Source organism: Oncorhynchus gorbuscha, linkage group LG24, assembly GCF_021184085.1.
Source record: "Oncorhynchus gorbuscha isolate QuinsamMale2020 ecotype Even-year linkage group LG24, OgorEven_v1.0, whole genome shotgun sequence".
NCBI classification, from domain to species: domain Eukaryota; kingdom Metazoa; phylum Chordata; class Actinopteri; order Salmoniformes; family Salmonidae; genus Oncorhynchus; species Oncorhynchus gorbuscha.
Genome location: NC_060196.1, coordinates 50,133,443 through 50,153,006, shown reverse-complemented (window position 1 = coordinate 50,153,006; position 19,564 = coordinate 50,133,443). Strand labels below are relative to the sequence as shown.

Here is a 19,564-nt window from a genome sequence, read left to right as displayed (position 1 = left end):
TGCCTACATAGGCTAATGGTCTTGGTATAGCAGTGTCCCGTGTTTGATAGTCCCAAACAAAACTAAACACGACGGTACTGCATTATTCTATAAAGAAACTCAATCTAATTGTCATCTTGGGGCCCAGAGATTACACCTGTCTGCATTGGTCACGCAGCACTGCTGCTGCCACTTAAACACTGATCCCTGGGCTGGACATAATGGGCCGGCTCGGGCCGACCACCTGCTGGAAGGTATCCCTTGGGACAGGGAGAGAACCGATATGTTCATTTTTAAGTCATACCTTTATGGAGTATAATTGGGTATTGTCTGTGAGACTGTGGGTTAATGCCAAAAATGTACCCAACCATCCTCCCTCTGAGCTATACAATTGGTGTAAGACCAGGTCATTTTAGGGTTATGAAGACAAAAATGATGACCATAACCGTCATGTTGGTTAAATATGTGGTAATATAGCCTATTCTTCCTCATCACATTGCAGGAATGGATCTTTTTCATTCTGCGCGCTGCCCAGCTGTTTGCTGGAGCGTGTAGCGGAGCATGTGGGCGGGCAGCAATGCACGCGCTGTACCGCCCTTGTGCTTGGAACGGGGTGGAGTTATGGGCAGCGCTTTTAGGAATGGGTCCGAAACATATTTAGTTAGTCAAGACAGTTACGGAGAAGAGTTGAAAACACCTGATGATTTCATGGACAATCCGCTCCATATCTCATTTAAGTGTTGAAAGATAATCTACCTCGAATCTTGATTTTTGTTGAGTTTTGTGTTATTTATCTGAAGCCTCTCCAGTTGTAAATCTCATATTGTTCATTTTTATAGAAATAATTAGAAATAACGTAACTAGGTGATAAGGAAACATTGCACTATATTTTGGATTGTTTCTATTCTACTATTTTGCACTAAAATATTGGTGAAGATGCACACCACGCAGAAGGACACGACCTACACGAAGATTTTTGTCGGGGGTCTTCCGTATCACACCACGGATTCCAGTCTCAGGAAATATTTTGAAGTGTTCGGAGAAATTGAAGAAGCTGTCGTGATTACCGATCGACAGACCGGCAAATCCAGGGGGTATGGATTTGTAAGTATCAATATAGTATTTATTTGTCATAACTTTACGACACTTGCACTGTCTGTCAAATGTCTGCAATCTTTCAAATGGCAGCAAATCACATGTCATCGTTAAAGTGGGTGTTGGTTAGGCTAGTGAATTTCATAATATTTAATAGACATTGAAAAGTGTAAGTGTTTTATTGTTCATAAGTAGGCCTGTGTTTTCAGTTTGGAGCGTTCTATCATTGAAGATAACCGATAGGCTACATTACAACTTGTTGCGCCCTGGTATGTTCAGAATATGACTCTTGGGAAGATGATGTGCATGACGTCATCGTTATGTCAACGATAAGAGCATTGACGAGAGAACGACAGACTATACAACTGTTCTAGGACCATGGTCCCTCCCTCTTTGATGCCATTTAGTTTGAAACACATTGATGAGAGAACGACAGACTATACAACTGTTCTAGGACCATGGTCCCCCCCTCTTTGATGCCATTTAGTTTGAAACACATTGATGAGAGAACGACAGACTATACAACTGTTCTAGGACCATGGTCCCTCCCTCTTTGATGCCATTTAGTTTGAAACACATTGATGAGAGAACGACAGACTATACAACTGTTCTAGGACCATGGTCCCTCCCTCTTTGATGCCATTTAGTTTGAAACACATTGATGAGAGAACGACAGACTATACAACTGTTCTAGGACCATGGTCCCCTCCTCTTTGATGCCATTTAGTTTGAAACACATTGATGAGAGAACGACAGACTATACAACTGTTCTAGGACCATGGTCCCCTCCTCTTTGATGCCATTTAGTTTGAAACACATTGATGAGAGAACGACAGACTATACAACTGTTCTAGGACCATGGTCCCTCCCTCTGATGCCATTTAGTTTGAAACACATTGATGAGAGAACGACAGACTATACAACTGTTCTAGGACCATGGTCCCTCCCTCTTTGATGCCATTTAGTTTGAAACACATTGATGAGAGAACGACAGACTATACAACTGTTCTAGGACCATGGTCCCTCCTCTTTGATGCCATTTAGTTTGAAACACATTGATGAGAGAACGACAGACTATACAACTGTTCTAGGACCATGGTCCCTCCCTCTTTGATGCCATTTAGTTTGAAACACATTGATGAGAGAACGACAGACTATACAACTGTTCTAGGACCATGGTCCCTCCCTCTTTGATGCCATTTAGTTTGAAACACATTGATGAGAGAACGACAGACTATACAACTGTTCTAGGACCATGGTCCCCTCCTCTTTGATGCCATTTAGTTTGAAACACATTGATGAGAGAACGACAGACTATACAACTGTTCTAGGACCATGGTCCCTCCCTCTGATGCCATTTAGTTTGAAACACATTGATGTGAAAAATAATCATGTAGTATCTGAGTTGAAAAGTTTTCCTTGGGTTTCTGGGTCAATTTATTTGAGAAAGACCTACCGCAGCCCCAAAAGCTCTTACATAGAGTAATTACTCTCAAATAGCATTCTTATAGTCATCAGCTCAGAAGCAGTTACGATCTTAATAAAGTAAGCTTGTCCTCAGCCAAGTACAGTGAAAAACTATGTACTGACATCAAGAGGTTAAATTATTTTGAGTAAATAAATATCTGCGGATACAGAAGTCTTCTATCCAGTATCTCTTCTGGAAAACAAAGAAACATCTCAGCAGGGCCTAAGATCTCAACTTACTATAAAGAATGACAGTTACCTATATTTTATCAATATTGAGTGACAGTTGGGCCGAAATATAATGTCCATATTTTCTCAAATGTTTGCCCCTTTGCTAATGAATATGATCATTGGTGAATACTGATAGTTTTGATCATACTTTAACCACCCCCCTCACACTTCTTCTTCACCACCTTAACCTGCTTCTTCCCTATGCACTCTCCCTCTCTGTGTGTCCATACAGGTGACGATGGCTGACCGCTCGGCTGCAGACAGGGCCTGTAAAGATCCGAACCCCATCATCGACGGTAGGAAAGCCAATGTCAACCTGGCGTACCTGGGGGCCAAGCCACGGGTGATGCAGCCAGGTAAAATATATACACACACACACACACACACACACACACACACACACACACACACACACACACACACACACACACACACACACACACACACACACACACACACACACACACACACACACACACACACACACACACACACACACACACACACACACACACACACACACACACACACACACACACACACACACACACACACACACACACACACAGTACTTTTTCAGCCACCTGTCCAGTATCGTAATGTTCTGAGAACATTGAGGGTGTGTCCTAAAGAACATGCATCATGTCTCATCTTATAGCTTTGCATTTCTTTTTCATATTGTCCACATGTTTTCCACACAAATCATGACTGGTTCAGAATACCATCACGATGAGCTAAATGTTTATTTTAATCCGTCTGTCGCATAAATATGGACAATTAATGTGTTCATTCAATACATGATTCAGGATGTTATTAAAATAACTTGTGTCTAGAATGTTCTGAATATCTGTGTCCCAAATGGCACCCTTTTTTCTCTATATATTGCACTTCTATTTGTCCTGATCAAAAGTAGTGCACTAAAATGTAGCGCACTAAACTGGCAATAGGGTGCCATTTGGGACACACTCAATGACATAAATAAGATCATCAATTCATTTTGACCATTCCACTTCTCCATCCAGGTTTCACCTTTGGTGTTCCACAAATTCATCCTGCCTTTATCCAAAGGCCTTATGGGTAAGTACTGCAGCATCTTTGTGTTGAGGGGATGGTTGGGTGTTGATGAGAATACATTACAAATGACCTCATCATCATTGAGCTACTATATATGAAACCTCACTGGTGTAACTACACAACATCTAAAGACCCAATGTTCCTCATTTGACTAAAGTCTAGGGTTGTTAGACATGTTCATACAATGACATGTATGTTTATATAATCTGTTTATTTAATTGTTTTGTGCTTACTCTGATTTTTCTCCATACTGGCATGATAATTATGTTGAAACAAAACATTTCACAAATCCTCTTTCTTTTTATCACTGACTACAGTTGACCAAAATGTACATTTAAGGTTTGTGTGAGTGAAAGAGAAAGTGTGTGTGTGTGTGTGTGTGTGTGTGTGTGTGTGTGTGTGTGTGTGTGTGTGTGTGTGTGTGTGTGTGTGTTATTTGTTGAATACAACTAATGGAAAGTTACAGCCTCAATGACTCAATGTTATCTATCTCTCTGGTCCGACAGGCTCGATATGGGTTAAGATAACTGGTGGTTTCAGGATTAGTGCTGTGAGCATGTCACAGATCAGACCAGGGGAATTACCTGTAATCTCAAACACACACAAACAAGCTCAAAGGGTGATTATAGATGCATGTATGTTGATTTAACATTTTGGTTTTGAGTTTAAATTTGTTATTTTGAATAGCAATTAGAGCTTTGTGTGCTGTTTTACTGTTATGAAGTGGTGTTGATAGCTAAACCGTGTGTTTTCTATTTCATGAAAAAAAACATATGAATTTAAGATTTTTGGGGGTGTTCTTGTCCATTTTTCTGGAAGAATGTGGACTTCAGTAGGGAGAGTAAAGTTTTTCAAGTTTTTTTTTACATTTCTTTATTTGATTTGATGCTTTCGTGCTGTAGCTTGTGGTTGACCTTTTCTTTGGTAACAGGATGTTCTTTATATGTTTTTGGATGTCTTGTTGGAGTGAGTGACGATTTGCGGTGTGATTTTTAAAAATGACTTCCCACCACTCACCCCTACTCCAAACTGACCCCACCAAAACCCATCAACTCATTGCTTGCATGTGTCTTTTTTAATAATTCTAGCATTAACACCTAAACTCTCAAACTCACCCTCTCTGTCTCTCTGTCTTTCTCTCTCATTCTCGTATTCACTCTGTCTCTCTCTCTCTCTCTCTCTCTCTCTGTCTTTCTCATTCTCGTATTCTCTCTCTCTTTTCTCTCTCTTTCTCTCTCTCTCTCATTCTCATTTTCACTCTCTCTCTCTCTCTCTCATTCTCGTATTCTCTCTCTCTCTTTTCTCTCTCTCGCTCGCTCTCTGTCTTTCTCATTCTCATATTCACTCTCTCTCTCTCATTCTCATATTCACTCTCTCTCTCTCATTCTCGTATTCTCTCTCTCTCTTTTCTCTCTCTCGCCCGCTCTCTGTCTTTCTCATTCTCATATTCACTCTCGCTCTCTCTCGCACTCTCTCTCTCTATCCCTCTCTCTCACTCTCTCATTATTTCTCTCTCCCTCCATCTATCTATCCCTATATGGTATACTTCAGGCCCTTACGACTCTCAGGAGAGCTGCTGTGTCTCATTCAGAGATAATGATGTCTGTTCACAGGAAAGTCATCTTTGGAAAAATTACTACCAAGGCACATGGGATGAGTACATATACAGTGCCTTCGGAAAGTATTCATACCCCTTGACTTTTTCCACATTTTGTTAGGTTACAGCCTTATTATAAAATTGATTACATTTCCTCATCAATCTACACACAATACCCCATAATGACAAAGCAAAAACAGGTTTTTACAATTATTTTCCAAATGTATATTGCAATATATACTGCAATATAGACAATTTATATATATACATACAACATAATAATAATATCACATTTACATATGTATTCAGACCCTTTACTCAGTCTTTTGTTGAAGTACCTTTGGCAGAGATTCCAGCCTCGAGTCTTCTTGGGTAACATGTTACAAGCTTGGCACACCTGTATTTGGGGAGTTTCTCCCATTCTTCTCTGCAGATCCTCTCAAGCTCTGTCAGGTTGGATGGGGAGCGTTGCTGCACAGCTATTTTCAGGTCTCTCCAGAGATGTTTCGATGGGGTTCAAGTCTCGGCTCTGGCTGGGCCACTCAAGGACATTCAGAGACTTGTCCTGAAGCCACCCCTGCGTTGTCTTGGCTGTGTGCTTAGGGTCATTGTCCTGTTGGAAGGTGAACCTTCGCCCCAGCCTGAGGTCCTGAGCGCTCTTGAGCAGGTTTTCATCAAGGATCTCTCTGTACTTTGCTCTGTTAATCTTTGCCTCGATCCTGACGAGTCTCCAAGTCCCTAGCACTGAAAACATCCACACAGCATGATGCTGCCACCACCATGCTTCACTGTAGGGAATGTGGCAGGTTTCCTCCAGACGTGATGCTTGGCATTCAGGCCAAAGAGTTCAATCTTGGTTTCATCAGACCAGAGAATCATGTTTCTCATGGTCTGAGAGTCTTTAGGTGCCTTTTGGCAAACTCCAAGTGGGCCGTCATTTGCATTTTCCTAAGGAGTGGCTTCCGTCTGGCCACTCTACCATAAAGGCCTGATTGGTGGAATGCTGCAGAGATGGTCATCTTTCTGGAAGGTTCTCCCATCTCCACAGAGGAACTCTAGAGCTCTGTCAAAGTGACCATCAGGTTCTTGGTCACCTCCCTGACCAAGGCCCTTCTCCCCCAATTGTTCAGTTTTCAATTTAAGAATGATGGAAGCCACTGTGTTCTTGGGGACCTTCAAAGTTGCAGACATTTTTTGGTACCCTTCCCCAGATCTGTGCCTCGACACAATCCTGTCTCAGAGCTATATGGACAATTCCTTCGACCTCATGGCTTGGTTTTTGCTCTGACATGCACTGTCAACTGTGGGACCTTATATAGACAGGTGTGTGCCTTTCCAAATCATGTCCAATCAATTGAATTTTCCACAAGTGGACTCCAATCAAGTTGTAGAAACATCTCAAGGATGATCAATGGGAACAGGATGCACCTGAGTTCAATTTCAAGTCTCATAGCAAAGGGTCTGAATAGTTATGTAAATAAGGTGTTTCTGTTTTTATTTTTAATACGTTTGCAAACATTTCTAAAACCTGTTTTTGCTTTGTCGTTATGGAGTATTGTGTGTAGATTGCTGAGACAAAAACATATTTAATCCATTTTAGAATAAGGCTGTAACGTAACAAAATGTGGAAAAAGTCAAGGGGTCTGAAGTCGTTCCGAAGGCTCTGTATCTCCATACTGAAGGATATATTTTTACTAGTTTAGTTTATGCAAAACACCTTACTATCGTGTGTTTGTGTAAGTATGTGTGTGTCCTGTTGTGTGTAGTAGTCCAGTGCAGTGGTAGAGCAGTGCCCCACAGTCTCTACTGTGACACAAACAAATGTCTGGATGCCACAGCCTCTGAAAAAGCTTTCGTCACATGGGCTGCAGCGTTAAGGAAAACAAGCTTCTCCATTGTGCCTCACAAAGGCTGGAGTGCTGACGCCGCAGTCGTATGAAGTGTGCGCTGGGGAGCAGGGGGCTAGGGCTCTCTCTGTCATGTCAAAATCATCCGCTCTTTAAAAACAGCCCAACAGATGCTGGCTAGAGGCCCCGGGGAGGTTTAAAGGGCCACAGGCATACATAGATACAGCTGTGGTAGGTCAACCACTTCTATACATTATAGCCCAAGGCCAGAGACATAGGGTATGTCCCAATGCTACCATTTTCCCTATATAGAGCACTACTTTTGACCAGTGCCCTGATGAAACATAGTGCACTATGAAGAGAATAGGGTGCCATATGGGACACAGCCATAGAAACAGCTGTGGGCGGGCAGCAACCAGCTCCTTGGCTATCACCAAACTATAGCATGTAACAGCACCAACCCGGTCCATAGTTGTTATTATAGCACCATGCCACCCCTCTACACTTCTCACATTTAGTTAAGACCTGGCTCCTCAGATAGCAGAACGGTTTTAATGGGGCAGAGAACAACAGGTGTGTACCCCCCCCCCCCCCCCCCCCTCATCGATGATGTCACCCACATGGCATGTGATGGGAACAGACCTTCATTTAGCCTGAACTTTACCAACCACTGGTCGGCAGGACTGCAACGGTCCAAACACAGGAAGATAATATATTTACACAGAGCATTGAGAAACATAGTAACCTTAGTATTTTCTTTTACCTCACTTGTATCCATAGGGAAAAGAGGTCATTTTGATGGGAGTCAGAGGGTGCTTCCCATGATCAACAATGATACATAAATTATTTGGTGTGTGTGTGTGTGTGTGTTAGGTGACACAGCATTTGCCAACATAGAAGAGGTTTATGCTGTTGGAGATGGAGAAACGGGTTGTGGTCGTCTAATGTTGAATGGGAGAGATAAATAGTAGGAACGATGGAGGGAGAGAGAGAGGATGGGATAGATAGAAAGAGAAAGTGAATAAAGGTAGGGTGGGATTTAATCCCAGATTACTTCTAGGGATGGGAACATTCCACAGTAAGATGTATGTAGGATGATAGGCAAGCAGAAAATAGCTGGGGCCCAGCCTCCATTCTCTCCTGTCAATCATAAATGAGGCCAGGCTACAAAGAGCATGTCTGAGACCATATCCACATTAAAGGAAAGGCTTCCTGCAGTTACATGACTACTTATGGAAACATACTTGTTTGTACCTTGCCTATACTGGACTATGATATATTTCTAAAAAACCAACAGGGTAGCACGTCCGGTGAACAGGTCAGGGTTCCATAGCCGCAGGCAGAACAGTCAAAACTGGAGCAGCAGCACGACCAGGTGAACTGGGGACAGCAAGGAGTCATCAGGCCAGGTAGTCCAGAGGCATGGTCCTTGGGCTCAGGTCCTCCGAGAGAAGAGAGATTGAATTAGAGGGAGCATTCTTAAATTCACACAGGGCACTGGATAAGACATGAGAAATACTCCAGATATAACAGACTGACCCTAGCCCCCCGACACATAAACTATTGCATCATAAATACTGGAGGCTGACACAGGAGGGGTTGAGTTCAACGTGAAAGTGAGCCTGTCAGGTAGCCTTCTTGCACAGCATCCATCCTAGCTGAGGCGAAAACATCTTCCTTATTTGTTACCACTTTGTATCTCTGGCCTCCATTGATTTACTCAACATCATTTTGGACATCCTACAAGGGTAAAACCTCTAACGTTTGAACGGATTGTGATAGAGACATGAGGTTTGCACCATTGGTTTTCTTAGAGGATTATCTACGCAATACGTAACACATTGGTCAAAATATGCCTTTTAGATTTGATAGCCTATAACATGTTTCATATGTGGTGTGAAAGAGCTTCTTTTTGTGTAAGTTTTCTCCATACTTTAAAATATAATAGTGTCGAAAATAGCATTATGAAATAACTGTTTGACCCCACGGGAGAACATGACTGGGTAGCACTCTATTCCCTATATAGTGCACTACTTTTAACACAAACCCTATGTGAATGCATCCCATGTCTTAATATAGCTGTTAATTGGGAGGCACAACAATATCTACTTAACTACGGAGGCCAAGGGTGTTAGTTGAGGAATTGACCAAAGTGTCTGAATGTGTTTAAATTCTTCTCTCTGCGGTTTAGAATGGGTAGGGCAGTCTGGGTTTTTGTGTTGTTTTGCGGTGGATACCGCATTTGATATTTTGTTGTGTCACCATCCTTTGCGTGCCTGTTTGTGTGTGAGAGTTTTTCTTTGTAATCGCCCTTGTGTCTCGTGTTGTGTGAGTTTGTTGTGGTCTGTGTACATCCACTGTGTGTGTGTGTGTTTGTTGTGTTGTTGTGCGTCATCCTGTGTGTGTGTGTGTGTGTGTGTGTGTGTGTGTGTGTGTGTGTGTGTGTGTGTGTGTGTGTGTGTGTGTGTGTGTGTGTGTGTGTGTGTGTGTGCACGTGTGTGTGCACGTGTGTGTGCACGTGTGTGTGTGTGACTCCAGCCTGTGTTGTGACTGTAACACTGTGCTGAGACAGAAGCGTGCTAGCAGGCCAGGCCGAGGCATCTGCCAAGGATGTGATGTCATAGGAGCGCCTCTAACCTCTGACCCCGTTTAGTTTATTTCCTTTTTGTTTCTTTCAGTGAGTGGTTGTGGTGTGTTGGTGATCCATGTGGACTGTGTTGACATTTCTTTTTTTTGACGCCTGTGTTTGTAGACTTGCTGTTGTTTTTTCCTGCTTCCTCTTTGGGACTAGTGTTTTGAGATGTGATTGGTTGGGTAATGGAGTCCTGACAATAGGGTTGCCACGATAGATCTTGTCTTTCATTTCTCTTTTCTCCTCCTTCGATCCAGATTTCAAACTGAATGACAGTAAAAAAAAAGCTTGTTTCTTATTGGCTTAATTGATGTCAGTATATTTTTAGGTCCAATCAAATGTTAGGTTGTTTCTCAAAAGATTTTAATGAGCTGTTGATGACATCATCACATCATGCACAGCATTCCAGACTGTCAAACATCCACAACAGACCAGAACTCATCTAAATCCAACATTCACAATTGATTAAATGGTGATAAGCCAATTATAAAGTGATTATGTCACTCATGATGTCATAACACTGATTGTTACTCATTCCTTTGAATCATGAATCATGAACATGACTCCAGTTTAGTTTTGTCTAGTATTTTGAGGAATTTGATTCTTGATTTCCCCATCCAGGTCAACAACTTGAGTTTCCTCCACCAAAACAATAATATGACTTTCCCATCATCATGCTAGCTGATAGCGCGAGAGAGAGCCTAGGGAGCTGAGCCTCACGGTCAGGATATGTCATGAAAGGCAGAATGTGCTCATTGTTCCTGATTGCTTATTTAATCAAAAGGTCCCCCTGAGTGCAGATAGCCTAGCACCCCGCCCGGGGCTCTTTGTCTCAGCACAGAAGTGGAAACAGCCAGCAGTGTACTTTTTGAAAGCTGTCCAGCTGTCAAAATGACAGTGACATTTTCACAATGCCCCCCTCATCTCATAGACCTCCCTTCCTCTTTACCCTATCCCTCCCTCCCTCCCTCCCTCCCTCCCTCCCTCCCTCCCTCCCTCCCTCCCTCCCTCCCTCCCTCCCTCCCTCCCTCCCTCCCTCCCTCCCTCCCTCCCTCCCTCCCTCCCTCCCTCCCTCCCTCCCTCCCTCCCTCCCTCCCTCCCTCCCTCTTTACCCCATCCCCTCCCTCCCCCTTTACCCCATCCCCTCCCTCCCCCTTTACCTCATCCCCTCCCCTCCCCTCCCTCCCCTCCCCTCCCCTCCCCTCCCTCCCCTCCCCTCCCCTCCCCTCCCCCTCCCCTCCCCTCCCCTCCCCTCCCCTCCCCTCCCCCTTTACACTATCCTATCCTCCCCTCCCCCTCCCCCTCCCTCCCTCCCTCTTTACCCCATCCCCTCCCTCCCACTTTACCCTATCCTCCCCTCCCGTCCTCCCTTACTCTATCCCCTCCTAAATAGGAATGGCACCAGGGTCAAATCGACATGACAAATCATGTTCTCTTCTCTCTCCATCGACCAAACTCAATCCTGCAAAGTCAGCTAAGCTTAGTGTACATGGATTGTCTCTCCAAGATGGCGTCAATGCTACCAAACACTTCCTTTGCCTAAATCTCTTACAACATGTGATAGGCAGGCAAGGTCATTGAAAACCCAAAAGGTCTTTATATCCCTTATCAGAGAAACACAACCCCTCTGAGCTTTGAACACCTCACCACTTTCCACAGAGATATCTCTATTTTGGCAACCCTATATCTCTATTAGCTACTAGCAGGTGTCTCCGTGGTGTTATTGACTGGTGTTTTGATGTATTGGGGGGCTCTTGGCCGTAGTGTGGTTGGGTTGGCTGTGGTTGGTTCTGCTGTCAGGCTTGGGGGGTTGTTGCTGTCTGTCGGTGGCTGTGTAAGGCCAGGTCTGGGATCTCTACCTCTAACTTCCTGTCTGTCTCTGTCCTGCAGGATCCCTGCTCACTATGTGTACCCTCAGGCCTTCATGCAGCCAAGCACCATGGTCATCCCTCACGGCATGCAGCCCAGTGCTGCCTCTGCCTCCACCGCCTCCTCCCCGTACATCGACTACACCGGAGCAGCCTACGCACAGTACTCCGCCGCCGCGGCTAGCGCTGCTGCCGCCGCAGCCTACGAGCAGTATCCCTACGCCGCCTCCCCTGCGGCAGCCGGGTACCTAACCGCAGCCGGTTATGGCTATGTTCAGCAGCCCCTGGCTACGGCCGCACCGGGTTCAGCCGTCGCTGCAGCCGCAGCCTTCGGTCAGTACCAGCCTCAGCAGCTGCAAGCAGACCGCATGCAATAGCAGCCACTGCAGCCATTGGACACAACGGGATGGGAGGCCCGCGGCCGGCCTCGGCTGATTGGCTGTGAAGAGGATAGGACGATGAAGAGGAAGAGAGAGGGGCCATGTCGGTGATGATGATGGTGAGGTGGGAACTCCATACAGTAGCTTTCCAACTTGCTGTGTTTAAACCAAAAACTTTATAAATTCACAAAACTAAGTAAGGAAGGTGGATTTATCCTTATGATTATTATTGTTGTTATTAATATAATTATTACTATCATTATAATTGTAGTAGAGTATTTATTTCTAGAGGAGAAATGCAACAACTAATCACAGTGGTTGTAGCTTGGTGTAAAACATGACTTTATGTTCCATTGCTGTCATTAACATAGGAGAGAGAGAGCGTTCTCTTTATGGGACACTTAGACGTGTCCCGAAGTGCCCTTGCAACCTATATTTACTATCACGTTTCGAGGGCTCTTGTCCTTCTGTCTTTTCAAGTGCATTGAAGTAAATTGTCTGATAATCAGGGAAATGTATCAGTTTCCAGTGTGTTAGTAAAGACAACCTCTGCATGTCAGGGAGTAGTTGAAATAACTGTGGAGAAAATGAGAAGATTTGTAGCTTGTGTCACACGTTAAGAACTACCTTTTTAACTTCCTGATGATGAATGTCCCTTTTTTGACTCTGTATCTTGACCTCTTGACCTATGCAAAGCAAACAATTTAGCAGGAGACAAAAAAACTGCAGGAATAACCGAAAATGCCGTCAACTCTTCAAAGCGCATCACAAACAATATGAAGGCAACTCACAGAGAGAGAAAGAAAAGCATGTTTTCAGACAATGAGAAGCACCAAATCTGTTAGTCTCAAACACATACACATGGCTGCATGCAAACACACGCACACACACACACACGCATACGCAGTTGCGTACATAGTGGTAAAGGTCAATGGACCCAGTCGTGGTCTCTGCCTCTGTGCAATGGGATCTAGTCAGAGAGAAAGAGAGAGAGAGGGAGGGAGAGAGAGAGGGAGCAGCTGGGGAGGGGTCTGGGGAGGGGTCTGGGGAGGGGGCTGGGGAGGGGTCTGGGGAGGCGGCTGGGGAGGGGGCTGGGGAGGGGTCTGGCACAGTTCGCCCAGCGCCACACAGACGGATCACTCTGGAAATAACGCATCACTTGTCCTCATTTGTTGAGCTGTCACATTTTAATCCCGGGGCCCATTTGGGAACTGTCTCTCCTCTGTCCTGCCTGCCTGGCCCTGTCAGCACTTCCACCTCTGTCCTTTATCCTTTGTCCTAGAGCCGACCGACTGGGCTGGTGTCAGGTACACACACACTTCCCTCCTATGCTAACCCTCACCAACCCCCTGGCCCTGTACCCACTCCTCACAGCCTCACCAACCCCCTGACCCTGTACCCACTCCTCATAGCCTCACCAACCCCCTGACCCTGTACCAACTCCTCACAGACTCACCAACCCCCTGACCCTGTACCCACTCCTCACAGCCTCACCAACCCCCTGACCCTGTACCCACTCCTCACAGCCTCACCAACCCCTGACCCTGTACCCACTCCTCATAGCCTCACCAACCCCTGACCCTGTACCAACTCCTCACAGACTCACCAACCCCCTGACCCTGTACCCACTCCTCACAGCCTCACCAACCCCTGACCCTGTACCAACTCCTCACAGACTCACCAACCCCCTGACCCTGTACCCACTCCTCACAGCCTCACCACCCCCCCTGACCCTGTACCCACTCCTCACAGCCTCACCAACCCCTGACCCTGTACCCACTCCTCACAGCCTCACCACCCCCCCTGACCCTGTACCCACTCCTCACAGCCTCACCACCCCCCTGACCCTGTACCCACTCCTCACAGCCTCACCACCCCCCTGACCCTGTACCCACTCCTCACAGCCTCACCAACCCCTGACCCTGTACCCACTCCTCACAGCCTCACCACCCCCCCTGACCCTGTACCCACTCCTCACAGCCTCACCCCCCCTGACCCTGTACCCACTACTCACAGCCTCACCACCCCCTGACCCTGTACCCACTCCTCACAGCCTCACCAACCCCCTGACCCTGTACCCACTCCTCACAGCCTCACCAACCCCTGACCCTGTACCCACTCCTCACAGCCTCACCAACCCCCTGACCCTGTACCAACTCCTCACAGCCTCACCAACCCCCTGACCCTGTACCCACTCCTCACAGCCTCACCAATCCTCTGACCCTGACCCTGTACCAACTCCTCACAGCCTCACCAACCCCCTGACCCTGTACCCACTCCTCACAGCCTCACCAATCCTCTGACCCTGACCCTGTACCCACTCCTCACAGCCTCACCAACCCCCTGACCCTGTACCAACTCCTCACAGCCTCACCAATCCCCTGACCCTGTACCCACTCCTCACAGCCTCACCAATCCCCTGACCCTGTACCAACTCCTCACAGCCTCACCAACCCCCTGACCCTGTACCCACTCCTCACAGCCTCACCAATCCCCTGACCCTGTACCCACTCCTCACAGCCTCACCAACCCCTGACCCTGTACCCACTCCTCACAGCCTCACCAACCCCTGACCCTGTACCAACTCCTCACAGCCTACACACCAACCCCCTGACCATGTACCCACTCCTCACAGCCTCACCAATCCTCTGACCCTGACCCTGTACCCACTCCTCACAGCCTCACCAACCCCCTGACCCTGTACCAACTCCTCACAGCCTCACCAATCCCCTGACCCTGTACCCACTCCTCACAGCCTCACCAACCCCCTGACCCTGTACCCACTCCTCACAGCCTCACCAATCCCCTGACCCTGTACCAACTCCTCACAGCCTCACCAACCCCCTGACCCTGTACCCACTCCTCACAGCCTCACCAACCCCCTGACCCTGACCCTGTACCCACTCCTCACAGCCTCACCAACCCCCTGACCCTGACCCTGTACCAACTCCTCACAGCCTCACCAACCCCCTGACCCACTCCTCACAGCCTCACCAACCCCCTGACCCACTCCTCACAGCCTCACCAATCCCCTGTACCAACTCCTCACAGCCTCACCAACCCCCTGACCCACTCCTCACAGCCTCACCAACCCCCTGACCCACTCCTCACAGCCTCACCAACCCCCTGCAGGCGCTTGACATATGAATCTATGGGTTCTTAGTGTGCCTTACATTTGTATTGCTATTTAAGAGAGTAAGAAAGGAGATCTACTATTTAAGATATTTATTTTGAGATTGGACTATGTTCTATGCGCTCTAAGGACAGAGAATTAGTGGTGGTACTGTATTCATTTTATTATGTATTCATCTCAAGGTATATAAGTTATTGAGTAGATTTAGTTGTATTATAATTATTATTAACATACTCAACCAAAAATGTTAATGTAGGATTTATATAAGATACAATGCTGTATGTGCACTGTACAATTATACTTTTTGCCTTTTGAAATCTTAGAATAAATATTGGTTAGCTGAATGCCTTTTCTATGAAACTTTATTTAAATGCAGGCCTATTTGCGTGCAGACTGTTACTCTGTCTCTTTTGTGTTTAGAACGGTTGGAAAAGACAAACAAAATCCTGACAAAAATGAGCTAATTGCTGCTTTATACATTAGAATGTATAGTTATTGTCATGGTTCGGATAGTTGTGCTTCTATTGCTTTTAATATACATCAGATGGTCTATTTTACACTGTTGGGAATTTTTATACTTGAACTATTTCTTACAAGGGAAAATATGAACAATAAATGACAAAAAAACACATTTTAAGGAAGCTTTTTATTGTCACTGGATTAAGGCATGTACAGTGTTATTTACTATATTTAAATGCAAAGGTCCTGTTGGTAGTAAAACGGTATTTCAGAATTTCAACACTATTTACTCTAAATTGAAATAAAAGGTTATATATTTAAAAAGAATACTGTTTTTTTTAAGATGGATGTTGAAATGATGTTAAGTTGATGTCAAATTGATGTTAAGTTGATGTTGAATTGATGTTGTCTTCAGGTTGGGTGTCTTTTTGTGGGTCTTAGTATGGAGGCCTGAGACCATTGATAGTCTGCAGCGCAAATTAGGTATGAAGCTGCCAAAGCTGTTGATGTCTATTAAACACCTATAAACAGACTTGCTGTTTTTTTGTGCAAACATAAACATAAACATAAACATAAACATAAAACATAACCAAAGCTGTTAATATGGTTGTAAAACCTTTTTGGAGGACTGGTGTTTAAAATCAATGTTCTTAGTTTAGAAGGTTTAGATAGCTGAGTACATTTCACTGTGTGGGTGGTTGTGCGTGCGTGCGTGCGTGCGTGCATATGTGCGAGTGACCACAGAGCAGCCAGTAGGTAGTCAGGAGCCTTCTGGGATTACACACAAAATGTCCGCCGGGTGTCCGCTGCCTGGTGTGTTGCTGCTCTTCATTGTCTAACACTGTCACCCAAAGCCTCTCCACCATTTTAGCCGGGCCGTCGATGACATGGGACAAGCATTGACCTCACACTCATACAAACCTGTCTGAAAGCAGAGAGTTAGAGAATGGAGTCCTCTGGGAAAGCAAATGAATAATTCAGAGGCTTTCTAATCAATAAAAGATGCCAAGAGACCTGGATGCTGGCTGCCAAGCCTCCCTACCCTCTCCTCCCCTAACCTGGCATGGAGGCAGCATGGGCTGTGTCCCATTGGGCCCTGACCAAAGTAGTGCACTGCATAGGGAACAGGCTGCCATTTGGAACACAACTGGTCTATTTCAGCCTGCAGTGTAACTAGACGCTGGCCAGCCAGCCAGGCCCAGGCAGCTGCCATGACACAGCAGAGATAGGTTTCGCATGACATCACTACGGCTTCCATGGCATCTGACGTCCGCCATGATGGAATTCAGAGGCAGGTTGTGAATTGGTATATGACAGTCAGGGAGTAGGAGCCGCTAACATGATCAGGGTCACGGTGAATAGCCCTGTTGAAACTTGCCCTCACTTTTATTTGATGTGAACTAATGGTGTGGCTGTTGAGCAAGTTGAGGAGACTAAATTACTTGGCATTACTTTAGATTGTAAACTGCCATGGTCAAAACATATAGATTCAATGGGGAGAAGTACACACAGCTCTGACACACACAATTACCCCACCAAACATACCACCAAGGTCTTTTCACAGTTCCCAAATCCAGAACAAATTCAAGAAAGAGTACAGTATTATATAGAGCCATTATTGCATGGAACTCCGTTCCATCTCATATTACTCAAATAAACAGCAAACCTGGTTTAAAAAAACAGATAAAGCAACACCTCGTGGCACAACGCCTCTCCCATATTTGACCTAGATGGTTTGTGTGTATGAATTGATATGTAGGCTACGTGTGCCTTTAAAAAAAATGTATGTAGGTCTGTCCTTGAGCTGTTGTTGTTTATTAATGTTCTGTTCTATGTGATTGTTTCATGTTTTGTGTTGACCCCAGGAAGCTTTTGCTACAGCTAATGGGGATCCTAATAAAATAACAAATACCAAACTAGCTATAACCATTGATTATATCAGTGCAGAATGATCCCCAGCCTTATGATTTTGGAGGCGATGATGATGGTGGTGGTAATGATGATAGTACTGGTGGTTGTGGTGATGATGATGGTGTCGGTGGTGGCTGTGGGGATGATGATGGTGTCGGTGGTGGCTGTGGTGATGATGATGGTGTCGGTGGTAGTTGTGGTGATGATGATGATGATGATGATGGTGTGGTGGCTGTGGTGATGATGATGGTGTCGGTGGTAGTTGTGGTGATGATGATGATGATGATGGTGTCGGTGGTGGCTGTGGTGATGGTGATGGTGTCGGTGGTAGTTGTGGTGATGATGATGATGGTGTCGGTGGTGGTTGTGGTGATGATGATGGTGTCGGTGGTGGTTGTGGTGATGATGATGATGATTATGGTGTCGGTGGTGGTTGTGGTGATGATGATGATGATGATGATGATTATGATAGTAGTGGTGGTGGTGATGATGATGGTGTCGGTGGTAGTTGTGGTGATGATGATGATGGTGTCGGTGGTGGTTGTTGTGGTGTTGATGATGTTGGTGGTGGTTGTGGTGATGATGAGGGTGAGGGTGTCGGTGGGGGTTGTGGTGGTGATGATGATGGTAGTGGTGGTGGTGTCGGTGGTGGATGTGGTGATGATGATAGTAGCGGTGGTGCTGATGATGATTATAGTAGTGGTGGTGGTTGTGGTGATGATGACGATGGTAGTGGGGGTGGTGATAGTTGTGGTGATAATGATGATGGCGTCGGTTGTGGTGATGATGATGAGGGTAGTGGTGGTGGTGATGATGACAACAAGCTTTTAGAATTTGATTGTCCACCCAGCACGATGGAGAAACTAGGCTATAGTGCTTTCTCCCTTGAGTCATGGGCAAGTCCATTGTTAGCCTGCCTACACAACATTAGACTTCAATTAGACATTCCATATTTAGGTGTCTGGGGCTCCCATTACTGCTTCTCAAGACCCGGCAGTGGGGCAGGGAAAGATTGGTGTCACCAACTGGTACTTTGCCAGTGGTCCACTTAATCCACTGTTTTCTCAGGTTCACCAATGTTACTTAATTTGGAAGTCCCGGAAACTCAAGAGTTAGCTGCGCGGTTGACTGACAGGGAGGCTGGGTACAGCGGAATACCCAGGGACAAATCTTGCCGGGATATTACAAAAGCGAAAGAAAACACTACGCCAGGATTTGATAGGGACTAGTCGAAGGTAAATATGTCACTTTGTTGGTTAGTTTGTTTTCAACCGACTGTAATGTTTTTGACGAGATGGGAACGGGAGGGAGGTGGTGCAGGGAGGTGGGGGCCAGGGCGGTCCGTTTGTAGCTGGCTCAGCCTCATTGAAACGCGTGCGGTTATTCTATTCGCTGTGTTGGCAGGAGAAAAGAAGACACCGATAACCACAAAGGTCTGAACAATCGCCCTTTTCATATTCTTTGTGTGCGGTCTGTGTGTCTTGTGTTTGTGTTTTTTATGGCTAGTTACATCATTGCGTATTCGCGGCGTTTCAGTGTTTTCCAGAAAACCGGTGAGGCGTCAAATAGGCTACCGTTACTGTTAAGACTATAATAATTTCTAACTTTATTTCATAAATGTATGTCGATGTCATTGCAATTGGTGTATGTGATGACAACGGTAGCCTATACAATGTAGCATGCCAATGACGCAGGATGAAACTGGAAAGATGACATGTCAATATAGTAGTATTATTATTATGGTGTAATGTGTGGCGCCGAGTCCATAATCGCTTTTAGTATGCCTATGTTATGTGATGCTAATGTCATACCTACTTTCTATGTGATGTGAGGACACATAAACACACCATACTATACTTCTCACACAGAATCAGTGCACCTGTGTCACACC

General features: G+C 45.6%; 2 protein-coding genes across 4 annotated transcripts in view; both read left to right on the top strand.

Annotated features, from left to right (window-relative positions):
* Window positions 1-644: 644 nt before the first annotated feature.
* Window positions 645-13,740, top strand: rbm24a (RNA binding motif protein 24a). The gene is made up of 4 exons (XM_046325288.1): window positions 645-1,083; window positions 3,005-3,128; window positions 3,795-3,849; window positions 11,813-13,740. The coding sequence occupies exons 1-4, from the start codon at window positions 916-918 to the stop codon at window positions 12,165-12,167; spliced, it is 702 nt and encodes a 233-aa protein (XP_046181244.1). The 5' UTR covers window positions 645-915; the 3' UTR covers window positions 12,168-13,740.
* A 4,957-nt stretch (window positions 13,741-18,697) lies between these two features.
* Window positions 18,698-19,564, top strand: part of LOC124012129 (adenylyl cyclase-associated protein 2-like) — a 58,322-nt gene continuing 57,455 nt past the window's right edge. For 2 of the 3 annotated variants that reach the window (XM_046325581.1, XM_046325578.1), the window contains exon 1: window positions 18,993-19,106. The gene's annotated coding sequence lies outside the window, so the exon portion shown is untranslated. Of the gene's footprint in view, window positions 18,909-18,992; window positions 19,107-19,564 lie in introns of those variants that run through there. The other variant, XM_046325580.1, reaches the window with a different exon arrangement.